Genomic DNA, 14,943 nt, shown 5'->3' with positions numbered 1-14,943 from the left:
CTTTTAAAATATTCAGAAGGTATTAAATATTTCAGAAGGTATTGCAGCTCTGCAGACTTAAAGGGCGAGCCAGAACTGCCCCACAAATACTTCCTTCCATTCGAATGATAGAAAATGTTGTGTTCTTATGATTATCAAGTTTTGACATTAAATATAAATTACAGTAAGAAATTATTATTACAATCAGGCTTTTAGAAACTAATGAAAATTGTTGACATTCAGCAGAAAATAACTAACTAAATGACTAATTTGGGCAGCAGAGTTAAAACGGAAGGCAGATATGTCGATTAAAAAGTTGTTCATGATTAGAATATTAAACAAATAATTTCTAAATAACACAGATTCTACGAATTATAAAATATTTGGATAGTATTAAAAAGTATAAATAGTATTAACAAGTAATTGAGTATAAATAATAATTTTCCATCTATTTCATTATATTCACTTATATATTACAATATTAACTTGTTGTTGCTTAAACATAAGCAAATGTAGATACTGTACAGTCACGAAGCAAAATAAATGAACGAGTACAAATATAGATATCATGTAGTCATGAATCAAAATAAATAAATATGTACAAGTGTGGACATCGTGTAGTCATGAGTCAAAATAGATAAACTTGTACAAATATGGAAATTATGCAGTCATGAATCAGAATAAATAAACATGCATAAATGTGGATATGTGTAGTCATGGATTAAAATAAGTAAACGTGTACAAATATAGATGTTATGTAGTCATGAGCTAAAACAAATTTTAAATTTGAGAACAATAGATATTATTCAAAAAAATTTCATATTAGCTTGAAAAATTTGAAAAGGTAGAAATGCTGTAGTGCAATAATAAAAATTTAAACAAAATTGCATTATTTTAAGAACGTAAATTAAAAAAAAGGAAGGAAGGAAGAAAAGAAAAGATGAAAGATGATGAACACGCCGCATGCTCTTATTTTATATTCAAGCTGTTTCGTATCTTTCAACCATAATGTACATTTCAAGTACTAGTATTTACGAAGCCACATATCATGCAATAATTATGTTCTGGGCAGATTAAGAATTTTGCGGCTCTTGGTATAACTCATTACAAGACTCCTTTTTCACTAGCTAATCAATTCGACATCAAATTTGAGCAAATTTTCAACATAATTAGTTTGAATTTTTTGATAACTTTGCAAAATATGTATATTTTAATTTAATTTTTAACATGCATAACGACTAAAGCAATAAAACTTTCGAAAAATTAACAATAATTATTTCTTAATGTTTCCTTAATTTAACCCTTTAAAGGGCCAAGCATAAAAATATTATGTTAAAATATTTTTATGCTTGAAATTAGAATAAGGAAAGGGATTCATTTAACTTATTAGATAAATTTAATTTGATTAATTAATTAATTTGGTTAATTAATAATTAGTAACAAATAAAGGCACATCATTTTGTGTAAGATAAAGAATTGAAGCATCTAAGTTTCTGTCTTTCTAAAGAAAATTGTCAGAACTTATGCCAACCTACATAATTTCATACAAAGATTGATAAATTTGGTGGGAAGCTTACTTCCCACGGCCCTAGAAAGGGTTAATGAAAAGCATTTAATTGTTATGAATATATTTAATGGAAGTAATAAACTTCATCTAATTACAAAATTGAAAAATATTATTTTACAGGGTCTTTTAAGAACAATGTGAAATAATCGTTTAATAAAATTACTCGTATTTCAATATAGTGTATAAATAGGCAGTTAATTATATAATTTATTTAATAATGATTTTAATAATTCAAGGTAAACACATATTACAATCCAAATATTTTATAACTAATTTGTAATTTTACGAAATTATTTATTTTGCTACTAAGCTAATGATATTTTTATAACTTGCATCTCTATTCAGCTCAGCGGCCCTAAGCTGCTGCTAGACGAAAATCCGCCATTGGCCCGACAATTAAGAACCTTTGAATTCTATTACGCTTAGTTCCTATCTCATCAATTACCATTCTTCAGGCTGCTTGCTGTATATGGTCGAAAAAAATAGATTTAAGCATTCATCAAACGGAGAAAAATATGGAAGATTCAAAAATAGAAATAATATGCTTCGAAGCTTTTCACCTTGAATTATCTCAAGAATCTCCGAATTCTACCTCGTAAAGTAATAATAATAATTGTAAGTTCTTTTGCTAATAAACCAGAAAATAAACTACTAAACTTTTTGGTTTCTTTTAAATAGCTTTAATTAGTGGCATAATAATAATATAAAGATGATTTGGGCTTGATCTACTCATTCGGTTATTCTTTATTTCATAAAACGCAGCAGAATGAGAGAAAAAAAATTGTGAGAACATATCTAGAACGAGAGTAACGCCCTCTAACTTTTCTTTTGTAGGCAAAGACAAGACTATCCACTTTTCAAGAGATCTCGTACCGCGATGAATAGAAGTGTTTGGGATATGTAAACTCTTATTTCTGAAGTTGTGACTTTCATTTAACTATGTATTTTCAACCGAACAATACTTTTTATATACCAGTAAGTCAGCAGCAGGTTGTTGAATTGGGGCAATATTTCAAAAATATCCTAAACACCAGCTGCAGTTGTAAATATTCATCTAGATTCATAATCGTTGAAAAATTATTAGCTATAAGAACCTTTAAATAATTTAAATTCATTGATTGTCGATTAATAACCAAACAAAAATGCTCTCTTTATTAACTTAAGAAATGTATCTATACATAGCATAAAATGAAGTCTCCTGAAAGCGTCTGTATGTTGAAACCCGAAAAACTCGAGAAATATTTAACTCATTTTGGAGATATTTGTACCATTTTGTAGGGCATTTATTGCGGAAGGTTTTAGTACATTGAAATCATATCAAAATAAAAAAAGTTTTATAATTGCGGTTTTAATTATTCTGCGCATGCGCGAAAATCTCAAACTGCGCATGAGCAAATAGCAAGAGGTGTGGTATGCATAGGCGATACACTTCTTTACTTACCTCTGTTTGTTAGTCAATCACGTCAGAACGTCTGAACGGAATTGGATGAAATTTAGCACAGAGATAGATTATAGTCTGGAATAGGACATAGGCTACTATTTATTCCAGTTAATTTTTTATTAATTAAAAACTAACTTTCCCGTCAAAAAAAATCTTTTCATTTCACTACCGCCAAATGAGTAAGGCTTCAGTCTTTTTTTTTTTCCACGCTAATGAGGTTGGGTTTAACATTTTTTCAATCGATTATTTCAAACGATTCTGTTTACTTTCTTAGTGTTTGATGCATTTAAAATTAAACATTGTTAATTAATCGATCTTTCGAATTCATTCTGAAGAACTTTTAAATTAAAATTAAACAGAATAATGGGAATTAAAAATTTCTAATCTGCATTGCGTTACCCCAACTGGTGTAGAAAATTCAGGCATTTGCGTTACTCCAATTGGTGTTGAAAATTCACGCATGCGCAGTTTATTCTTATTGTTGTCAACTGTATTTTCATTTTAATTGAAAGTTTAAAAATTATGTGTATTATACTGTTGTAGCTATCTCAATCGATAAATAAAATAGACGATTTTAAAAAAATACGGATTTGATTTGAATCTTCTGCTAACTCCGCAAGGACCGCAATATAGCTCTGGCTGTATGTTCCTCGGGCATTGCTGCAACATTGTTAAACGGTGGCCGGAGGGCACATTCCGTTTTCAAACTGCCGCTTAATCTTGTAAGAAAAGATACCCCAATATGCAATATTACCAAAAACAGCGGCCAGGGAGTCCTTTTGCAGCAGTGCAAGTTAATATGATGGGACGAGTGTACAATTATACACAAGCATGCATTAGAGACGTTAAACTGCAGCCTGCAGGACATTCGCGGCAACCAGGCGGTGATGGGCGGCGTTGACGTTTTGCTCTCAATGACCTGTTAGCAATTTTAGTGAGCACTTGCGAACTATCAAACTCCCTCAAGCTGTGGGATAAATACAAGGACGCTTTATCAGAAGATATCGCGCATAGGCTGGATGACACTGACAATGACTTAATCATTAACAGAGCTTAGGCACTGATTAAGGCGCAAGATGTCTAGGTCAGTTCTTATACACATACATCAAAATTTCCACGCGAACGAAGTCGCGGGTAATAGTTAGTAGTTATATACATCTTGTATTAGTGCCTATTTAGTACATGTTTTGTTCCCGAATACAAGACATGCATTACATATTGCTACAAGAAAGGAATTTTTTTTTCGTGTATGATTTCACTTTAAAAATACAGTCTATTTCGCCATATTTTTCCTATAATATTATTTACTTATTTCTCCACTTTCCCCTAAACGTTCACTATCGATCACACTAAATATTATGGACCTTTATTAGTTAGACATGCATTTTTGCAAACAAGTCACCGATCTTCTATAATGTTAATAAAAACAGTTCTTACTTTCGATGTACACTTTTATTTATTCAAAACTTTAACTGCATTGTTCAAAATGTAAATCAAACTGTTCTCCGATCAGCAAATGTTTCGTGAAATACATGCGGAGCCGAGAATGATTCACAGGAAATCCAGATCGCTAGTTAAGAAAAGTGTATTGATCTGAATGAACGGCCGCCAATTACAATAAAATTGGCACCGAGCCAACCATACAACGGTTATATCAACAAGACCATAAGTCATGATCATTTAATAGATGATGAAATACGGTCGTTCATTATAATGACTTGAACAGCGCCCAAACATTTTGGGATTTCCACTTCCTCTTTCATGACACGAAAGCTGTCACTGCAACTCATTTGAGTAGCATGAATGTCGTCACTCAGCGTCATAGTTAGGATTTTGAACTGATGATCATTCATAAGGGAAATTGGATTCATAGTAAATAAAGATTCATAGATTCATAGTAAATTCATAAAAAAAAGAAGTATGCAGCATTTTTTTAAATATAAGTATCTATATCTATATAAATAAAAATCATTGAGGTCATATATATGCATCGTTTAAACAACTAGGCCACATTCGACTAAATTTTCACACTTCTTATATAAGACATGAGAAAGAATGCTCTCAAATTTTTGAAGAACAAAAACTACTAGAACATTCAATTAATTAGAAATTAATAAAAAATTTATATTTTTTACACTTTGAATTCCTCTATCACGATTTTTTTAATTGCTCTTTTATTCAAATATGTCTTTTGACAATACTTTTATTGGTTACGAAATAATGATTTAACCATGTTTATAAATAGACTTAAGTTGGTCGTGGAAACGAAGATAATCTTTCTTATACTTCAGTATTTGTGTACAACGTTTGTAGTATTAATATAACAAAATATGGAAAAAAAATTAGCTATCAGTGGTTTTAAATATCGTCTGGTTCAGTTTATATTCTAATTTTAATTAAAAGCATATGATCGAAAATGATAAAGATTTCAGACGATAAAAGAATTTTGTATATTTTAATATTTTATATAATCTCGTTTAATCATTTAATCTCGAACAATGCCGGATATTATCAATTAACATTAATATAAATGGAAAACAAAATTAATACGATCTTATTTTATTTTATTTCATTTAAATTTAAGTTATATGCATAATTTAATTTCTATGAAAAGCAATGACAGGATGAATTGTCTTTCTGATGCCATTGTAGATGTCAAATAAATAATTATTTTAATCCTTAAATGCTTGATTTTTTAAAAAAAATTGATTTAGAAATTTTATTTTCGTTTTTTTGAATGAATCATGGGAAAATTCTTTAAAAAATCATATTTATTTTAAGTATAGTTTATGCCGAAGAAACAGCTTGTTGTCAATCCGCAGCATTAAGATTTAGTAAATTAAAAAAAATTGTGAATAATGATAAATAAAAACTTAAATACCTTACTTTTCAAGCACTAATTTCTAATTAAACATTCCAGAATAAAATATGGTATCTCAATTCGCGAAAAAAAAAACCCAACAAAATAAGCATGCAGTCCAAAATTATAACCATCAATTTATTACTATTATTTTTTTTTTTCATAAGCGCTGGTGTTGCCACGAACATACTATAAATTGATTTAATAACATTTTCAGTATGTACCTCGTAGGAACAATAGAAATTAGAACTTTAATCTTATTCTCCTAATATTTTAGAAAACAAAATTGGGTATGTTCTTAAAGAGAAGCGTTCATTTAAGAATTAAGTTTCAAATAGCTATTTCTGGATTCAGCAGAGTTTATTGGGATTGTTAATATGTTTGCTGATGTGAATGCTTTCATTTTCATCACGACGTAACAAGGCCATGAATGCTATGGCATTCAAATTTATTCAGTCATAGTATCACGAATTCAATGCAATACAGTCTTAATCGTTTGAAATTGTAATGCATTTTAAAGTAATTGCTAATTAATTAATTGTCCTAAAGAATCCTTTAAGGAATCTAATGTAAATGAATTACATATGCCTTCACAGAAAATGCTGCAGAATACATTTACTTCTTAGAACATTAAGATAATTTCTGTTAATGTCTTATTATTGTCATATTTTTGTACAATTCTTCCTCATTTTTCTCTTTACTTTTTTTCTTTCTTTTTTTTCCCCAAGATACAGGAATGTAGGAAATGAATTTAGCTACCTTATAATAAATTCTAATCTTCGCATCAGACCGTTAGATCTGGTGTTCCATTAGTCTTAAGGTCCCGATAAAACGATCTTAAGAACGCTAGCATTTCACCATTATCATTTATTACCTGATAACTAAACTGATCAGAAGCCCCGGATTAGAACATATAGCTGCGAATTTTGATTATTTGTTCCTAACTAAAAAAAAGGTTTTAAATTTAACCCGAATTTGTATTAAATATTTAAATATCTCAAATTTATGAGAAAATGGAGTGTATTGTTTATATTTTTTTAAATTAAAAGAATAGTGAAAATGAATTCTACTCTTCAACTTATGTTACACATTTAAAAAGACCGAATGTTTCAATTTAACCGATTAAATTCCAGAACTTTTAACTTTTTGTTCGAGATTGAAAGTCGATTAAATATTATTTGAATTAAATATTCACTCAAATATTAAATTAAACTATTCCGTTTATTTCTTATTAGTAAATTATCCATTCTAAAAATAGATAATAAATTTAATTTAAGCTTTAAAGAAGTTAATGTCTATCTATCTATATTTTACTATAGATAGAATATTGTCATCCTAATATATCGGTATATATGAATCAGCACGAAGAAAAAAAATTATAATAATTGTAATAAAATTTATTGCTTCTTCTTCTTCATCTCTGTCAACATTTATTTAAAAATATTTTTCTATTTATATTTACTGCTTCTGGACGTATTTTTATTCTCCAATCGTTTATTTATTCTAATATGTTTAGATTTTGCTTTATATCTTCTACCTCTCCTTTTAAATAATATCCTGGATTGAAATTCAGAAAATTCGGTCTTTTAGCATAATTCAATGTTCTATACTGGATGAATTTTTAATTTTTGATTCAAATCATGTGTATTAAAAGTTATTATAAATAAAAATTTAAATTTATTTGATATATAATAAAGGAATTAAACTTTATTCTATTAGTATTAAATTAGTATGAATAACTACGCAGTGTAGAGTTAATGCATCATTTAAAAAAAGTTGAAAATTTTGCTTAAATATAAATTATTTTTTTATCTATTACAGAGACTTAAACTGAATGAAGGAAACAAAATTAACTAAACGTTGTCATCATAATATTTAAAGCGAGTCAAGCTTCAATAGCTAATTTCTAAACCACTTATCGACAGACATGTCGTTCTAATTCGAAAAAGATTTTAAACAACGGGAGGAATTATATTTTATGTTGTTTGAGACAATAAATGTATATTTCTAAAAGATACAAAATATAAATTTTTATATTGGCCCACCGATTCTATCAATCATATTTAGTAAAATATTATAATTAATTAAATATTTAGTAACATTTTAAGCAAAAAAAGATTTATTCTTCTACAACTAAAAGCGATCGAGTTATCAAATAATAAAAATTTATTTTTGATTAATTTTTCAGTTTATCCAAACTTCAAGAGGTATCATAAAGGACAGTTGTCAAACTGAAATTATGCATCGTTTTGTCATTGAGCTCAGATTTTTTTTGGATTCTATATATGAAGAAGTACTATTACAGTCTGAAAATACTTTAAATATATAATTATTTTAAATCATTCTTTTCTTTAATTTTAATATCTTAGTCCTAATTTTTAGTCATTGTTTTATTTAAAGAACAACTTCTAATTTGCATTTCATTGGACTATAAATACTTTTTTGTGCTAAATTTAGAACAAATTTACACTTTCTGATTGTAAAGCATTTAATTTGTAAGAAAGTTAGGGAAATTCAACTACTCTTAAAAGAAAAATGAAAGAAACAAAAAAAATATCTATTTCTAAATAGAAACAATAATAATGTCTAACAGAGGGCAAACCATCTGCCAACCGGCAAAATGAAATTTAGATCCTTCTTCTATGGTGCACCACTTTAGCTGCTTGTAACAATACGTTATTTTTAATTCTTTTTTAGCTTATACTTAACGGAAAACTTGTTTTTATTTAAGTGATCACCTTTGAATTAAAATAGCAACAGTAATTTAGCACTTTTGTTACTGTCATTTACATTTTATCTGTGTGACTGTACACCTGTGCAAGAATTAATTAGAGTGCTTAAATCGTCTTGAAAGTAAATAACTTTCGCAGGTTAACGGTAAATTACTTTTATATCAAGTCTTTAGAATCTTAGATTATAATTGAATTTTAAATATTATTTTATTTTGTAATAAAAAATATTTATCTCTTCCATATTATTTATAAAACAAGATTATTATATTTCAATTATTATTTATAAACAAGCTAAATATTTATTTTGCGTTTTTCTATAAAATATATAAGATAATAAAAAAAAATAACAATGGCATTTTTAATTTCATCTAAACATTTTGTTTTTTTCAAACTGATCCTTAAAATAAATTTGCGTACGGCTTCTTTTTAGGTTTAATCGATCACTTTTCATCATAAAACAGTGGGATATTTTATAACAACAATGAGTACAACAATTTTTTTTACTATGATTATTAGGATTGGAGTACCGCAAATAAATAGGTTGTAATTAGTAATACATCAACAAGCTTTCTAAAAATATTTTTTTCAAAAGCTTTATTTGCTATTTTTCTATTTTTATAATTTTGCATAGACTTACAGCTTTCTTTTATGATATAATTAAATAGTATTCAACTGTCTGTATTGAGAATTTTAAATTATTTATAAGGAATCAATAAAATGAATCAAGATATTATGATATTCGAAACGTTTCAAAAGGATTTAAACAAAGTATTTATTCTAAACTTTTTTTATTGCATTGTTTATCATTTCGCACATTTGACGATCATTATTATGCAACTTTACGCAAGATAGTAATTTTAGTTTCAAAAGTATAATTACTTGAAATTAATATAAAAATTAAAAAAAATCATTTGCAATAATCAAGCGCGATGATCTCTCTATATAAAGAAATGCCAGGCGTCCTTTCTAATCGAGGTGACAGCTAATTTCTAAACCATTAGAAATACTCTGATACGTTCGATTGGAAAAATGCTCGAAATGATATATAGAAATATATTTTATGTAGTTTGAGTCAGTAAATCTGCTAAAAAAATTGATCGAATTATAAAGCTTTGAATTTCTATACTTTAAACCAATCAAAAACCACTTCGATGAAGCGCGCACGTTGATTGGCAAATTTTTTTCGAAGCAGCCATTTAAATGATCTAAAATTGTCTAAAGCAGAGATTTTCAAAACTTTTTAATTTGGCCAGTTTTAGTCGTATAAGAGAAGATTCTTTTAAATGTTAATGTGTCAAGAATGTTTTACTAAATATGTTTAATGGGACCGGGGAAAATTTAGAATTTGTAATTTTTTTAGCAATACGTACATTTTTATTTTTATTTTTACTGTCAACGATTTTACATGGCGATTTTCAAATTACGCCAAGATCGCCAAGTTTCATTATACATAAAATGCCAAAACTTCGGCAAGATGGTTGTTTTCTTTATTTATTTGGCGAATTTCAGATTATGCCAAGATTGTCAAGCTCCGTTATGCTTAAGATACCAAGATGATTGCTTTCACGAATTTACTTAGCAATTTTCAGATTATAACTAAGATCGTTAAGCTCATTATGGTAATACGCCAAGATTTCTCCAAGATGGTCGGTGGTTTATCTCAGGGACCGTAAAAATAAACAAGTACCCATCAAACATTAAAAATATAATCCTTTAGGTCAATTAAATTGGAAATATATGCTCATATTTAACGGTTTAGAAATAGTCGTTAAACTACAACTAAAATGGACGCCCTTTATACAACGCACAGCCATTTATTCTATTCATAAGTAATTTATAAAAAAAGTCTACCAAACAATGAATATGGGAGATAAATATAAAAATTTGTTCCTAATGTTGAATTAAAAAGTGTTTATCTATAGATCACTAAAAAATATAGCCGAACATTCATTTCATTCTATACAGAAATAAAATATTTTAAAAAATCGTATACTTTCTAGTTGCGATAAAAGTAAGCATAACTGAAAGGAGACATAAATAAGAATAAATAGTGTACAATATACATAAAAAAACAAATTAAAACTTAATAAAAATAAAATAAGATAAAAAAAAATTAAGAAGAAATCTCTAAGTTTGTGGATTTTTTTTATAATTCCAATCTCTTGCAATCGTAAAGAAGGAAATACCTGTGTCGCAGTCCACCTTCTCTGGATAGTCACATACCGAAGAGTGTCTGTTGAAATGGAGGTTGGAAGGGCACTTTTTCAAGATAGTTTTTCCATTCAGACAAACATAAAAGAGGGAACAGTCGGTTTCGTGAGGGAGGTACTTTGGCGAAGATCCCGCAGTGCATTTGGCGCTGCTGTTTACAATTTTAACAGCATCTACAAAATCAAATATGGAAGAATTATAATGTTATATTAAATATTACGATAAATGAGAACGTTATCCCTTTGATTCCTTCAAATACTTGCTTGGTATGAAATATTTTGCATTTAACTTCGTCGTAAAGTCAGAGAATTAAGTTGTATTTCGATTTATCTTGGACCGATTATGTCCAAAATCTATTATAAAACTATTAGACCACTTACCTAATCTTATTTATCTTGCTTTTTGTGTTTTAGAGTTTTTACATTTCATGAGTAAACAAAAACAGGCAGTTTACCTATTCATACTTATATTTCAAATTTACACCCAAAGCTACAGTGGTGGCCAAAAGTGTGGACATTTTTTGAAAGTTTCATGTTTTTCAACTTTGCATGCTTGTAGAATATATTAATTTTCACTTAAATACAAATGTTTATATATCGAATTGAAGGTAATTTAATGTAGAATTTAATAACAAAAACAGTATTACAATATCTGTATTACAAAAAAAGGTACGCTCATTTTAGTAGAACAAACAAACACAAATCGTTTTGAATAATGACATGTTTTGTAATAAAAGCGTACTAGCCAGTCACAAACACTGTTCTAAGGACCAATTAAATGTCTGTAACTATAGTTTAGATTATTTGGATGGTAAAAGAGTTATTGTTGTGGAAATATTTTGCGGAATGATGCATACTAGTACAATTAAATAGAGTATTGCTGTTTTTGAATATTTTAAGTCCATTTTTAAAATTAAACTAATTTTAAACAATGTCACCAACAAGAAGAACTGATTGGACATCTACAAAAAGAAGCCGAATTGACATATTGAGAGAAAATGGTCTCTCTTATGTTGAAATTGCAAGACAAGTTGGTGGTTCAGTGACTTGTTCTGGTGTAAGAAAGTTCTGTTTACGTTATGAAAAAACGAAATCAGTGGAAAATAAGGCCAAATCAGGCCGAATAAAATGCACAAGTGCTACTGCCGATAGAAAAATTAAACGGCTATGCCTTCAAGATAGAAAAATTTCATCAGATGCCATTAGGTGTGAAATGAATGCAGTGGGTATTGCAGTAAGTTCAAGGACAATAGGAAGAAGGTTATCAGGATTTGGACTACAAGCTAGAATTCCAAGGAAAAAAACCATATTTAAATCGAAAGCAACGCAAAAAACGAGTTAAGTGGACAAAAGAACACATTAAATGGACAGAAAATCAATGGGCTAAAATATCGCTCGTTGGTAGTGATGGGAGAAAATACATGAGACGTAGAGTAGGTGAAGCGCTTCATCCTGACTGCATTGAAGCAACTATAAAAACAACAACAAATGCCATGATTTGGGCATGTATGTCTGCAGATGGTGTGGGCTGAATTCAAGTGGATTGATGGCATCCTGAATGCCAAAAAATACATCGAAACTGTCCTGGAACCAAAATTGATACCTTCCATCAGGGATTTCTTCCCCAACAAAGCACTATTTATTTTTCAGCAGGATTCTGCTCCATGCCACATAGCAAAAGTATGCAAAGCATGGTTTCAAAATAAAGGCATAGATGTATTACCATGGCCAGGAAACAGCCCTGATCTCAATCCAATTGAAAATTTGTGGCGACGTTTAAAAATTCTTGTACGAAAAAAACGTCCACCCAATAAAAGAAACTTACTGAATCTATAATTGATTCTTGGCACCATGTGATTGCGAAAGATGAACTCCAAACACTCATTTACTCGATGAAAAGACGCTGTAAAGCTGTCTTAATAAATAAGGGTTATCCTACTAAGTATTGATTGTGTAAATATCATTTTAAAAAAATGCAAATCTAAGATAGATCTTACTAAAATGAGCGTAACTTTTTTTGTAATACAGATATTGTAATACTGTTTTTGTTATTAAATTCTACATTAAATTACCTTCAATTTGATATATAAACATTTGTATTTAAGTGAAAATTAATATATTCTACAAGCACGCAAAGCCAAAGCTGAAAAACATGACACTTTCAAAAAATGTCCACACTTTTGGCCACCACTGTATATTCTTGGTACAAGAATCGTATGCTATAATTCACAGATCTGGCTTTTTACCTTTTTGCAACGCGGAAAAAAATTCCTCTTGGGAAGCTGGAAGGTAAAGATGGATTTCTTTACATATGAGTAACAATTTGGCAACATTAATTGTTGATGTTAGAAAGAGTCAAAATAAGGACATGAAAATCACTTTTCAGCCCCTAATCTCTAAGATATTGCAGTTATCCAAAAATTTTAAATACAAAAGTTGTTCATCTTAATAAGGCGCTAATTTGGCTAATTGGATTTATTTTTCTATTCCGAAGTCTTGTCATGAAAACCATTGCAATAAGTAGTCTTCCTATAGAAATCTATCTAACATATTCAAAAATAAATCTTGGTGTATAAGCTATCGACCTTTCTGAAATCTTAGATATTGTAAAAGTCCTTTTACAGAAACAATGGTTTATTTTTTTTCCTGCTGTCAAAAAAAAAATCAATAATTGGAACTATTAGAAATATTAACTAAAGAAGTTCCTTAGTTAGCAATCTTTAAAAAAAAATAATTTATGCACTTGGCAACAATCCAAGATATATCAATGGTTTGTGTTTCCAAGCCTCGACAGACTCACATTCGACTTTACTTCGTTTAAGATTCTTTAAAACTGAAATGCGCTGCATTGTATGAAACGTTATAAAGTTAAGGACCAATATATGCAGAAATGTTGGCCATTATACGGCAAATTCGATAGTAAAAAAATTATCTTAGTCGCAACATTCTTGTGTCAAGAAAGATGCTTTTTTAAAAAAATATATATAACTGATTAATTATTTAAAATTTATTTTTAGCGGGAAAAAAGAAACAACTAACTTTTATAAATTTGATTAAAAGAAAAACATTCTTATAATACCGTATTGTAAAAATTAAAAGGGTCAGTATTTGATCAAATACCATTCGACTATGATTCGGCATAATGATGATGTTCATCATATATCTTCAAAATCATTAGTTAGCATTATAAAAGGTACACAGTTTTTTTTTATCTACTAATCAATTTTTTGAAATTGATGTATTAGTGTGATTAGTACTGTCTTTGCAATCATTAATTTATTTTGTAAACTCACAAGATTTTTTTTCTGGTAATCTTTTATAATTACTTTGTCAAGAAATTTTGGTTATATTCTCTTTCATATTAGGTTCACAAAAGGAAGTATTACAAGTTTCCGTATTTTATTGCTTCCTTCGTAATTTTAAATGTTTTTAAAAATAGAAAAATTTGTTTATTTGTTCATGGTTGGTTGATTTATGAGGTTTTTTTGGCGTAACAGCTAACCTCGGCTAAACTGCGTCATTATTTGTTCATGGAGATTAATACAGAGGTTGATGGAGAATTTTTCTTTTTAAATAATTTTATTTCGCTGTATGAAAAAAAAAATTCGTCTGCGTGGAAATTTCCTTGCCACAACAGTTACGTTTTTGAAATTATTAAGTTTTCGTCTGCAACTTAAAAGTCTTGCTTACATGCAAATTGGCTACGCAAGATAGTTACGCTTTTCTCTTTCAGAAAAGAGTTATTCTTATTCATTTATTCAAATAAGCTTTGGAAGCTATGGTCTTTCGAATTTTAAGTCACGATCTATAGTATTGTTAGTAAAAAAGTGAAAAATCATTAAAATTTGGCTTCAAATAGAAAAATTGTTCCGTTATTTTTCTAGGGAGAAAAAAACACTGCTTTTCTAGTATTTCAAAGGTGGGCTATTGAAAGTTTAAAAAAATCCCCCAGGTCAAAGACTAATTGCAGAACTATTAAAATGCTTAGCATCAAATGTAAAAAAAAATTATTAACACTATTTGGATCTTAAAAATGCCAAGACAATATAATGTTCAACGTCTTCCTATACATTATATCACTAAACAGAGAGCACAATAAAGAATTCTCAATAAAAAGAATTAATCTAGAAAATTTTTTTTTAAAAAAATGTGAC

General features: G+C 28.6%; 1 protein-coding gene across 2 annotated transcripts in view; it reads right to left on the bottom strand.

Annotated features, from left to right (window-relative positions):
• LOC129965346 (chondroitin proteoglycan 2-like) overlaps positions 1-14,943 on the bottom strand; it is a 36,946-nt gene that overhangs the window by 14,983 nt on the left and 7,020 nt on the right. For both annotated transcript variants that reach the window (XM_056079174.1, XM_056079175.1), the window contains exon 3: positions 10,766-10,963. In XM_056079174.1, the coding sequence (XP_055935149.1) occupies positions 10,766-10,963 (198 nt within the window). The remainder of the gene's footprint in view (positions 1-10,765; positions 10,964-14,943) is intronic.

Source organism: Argiope bruennichi, chromosome 4 (assembly GCF_947563725.1).
Source record: "Argiope bruennichi chromosome 4, qqArgBrue1.1, whole genome shotgun sequence".
NCBI classification, from domain to species: Eukaryota; Metazoa; Arthropoda; class Arachnida; order Araneae; family Araneidae; genus Argiope; species Argiope bruennichi.
The sequence above is the reverse complement of the archived record's forward strand: the minus strand, read 5'-3'. Positions and strand labels throughout refer to the sequence as shown.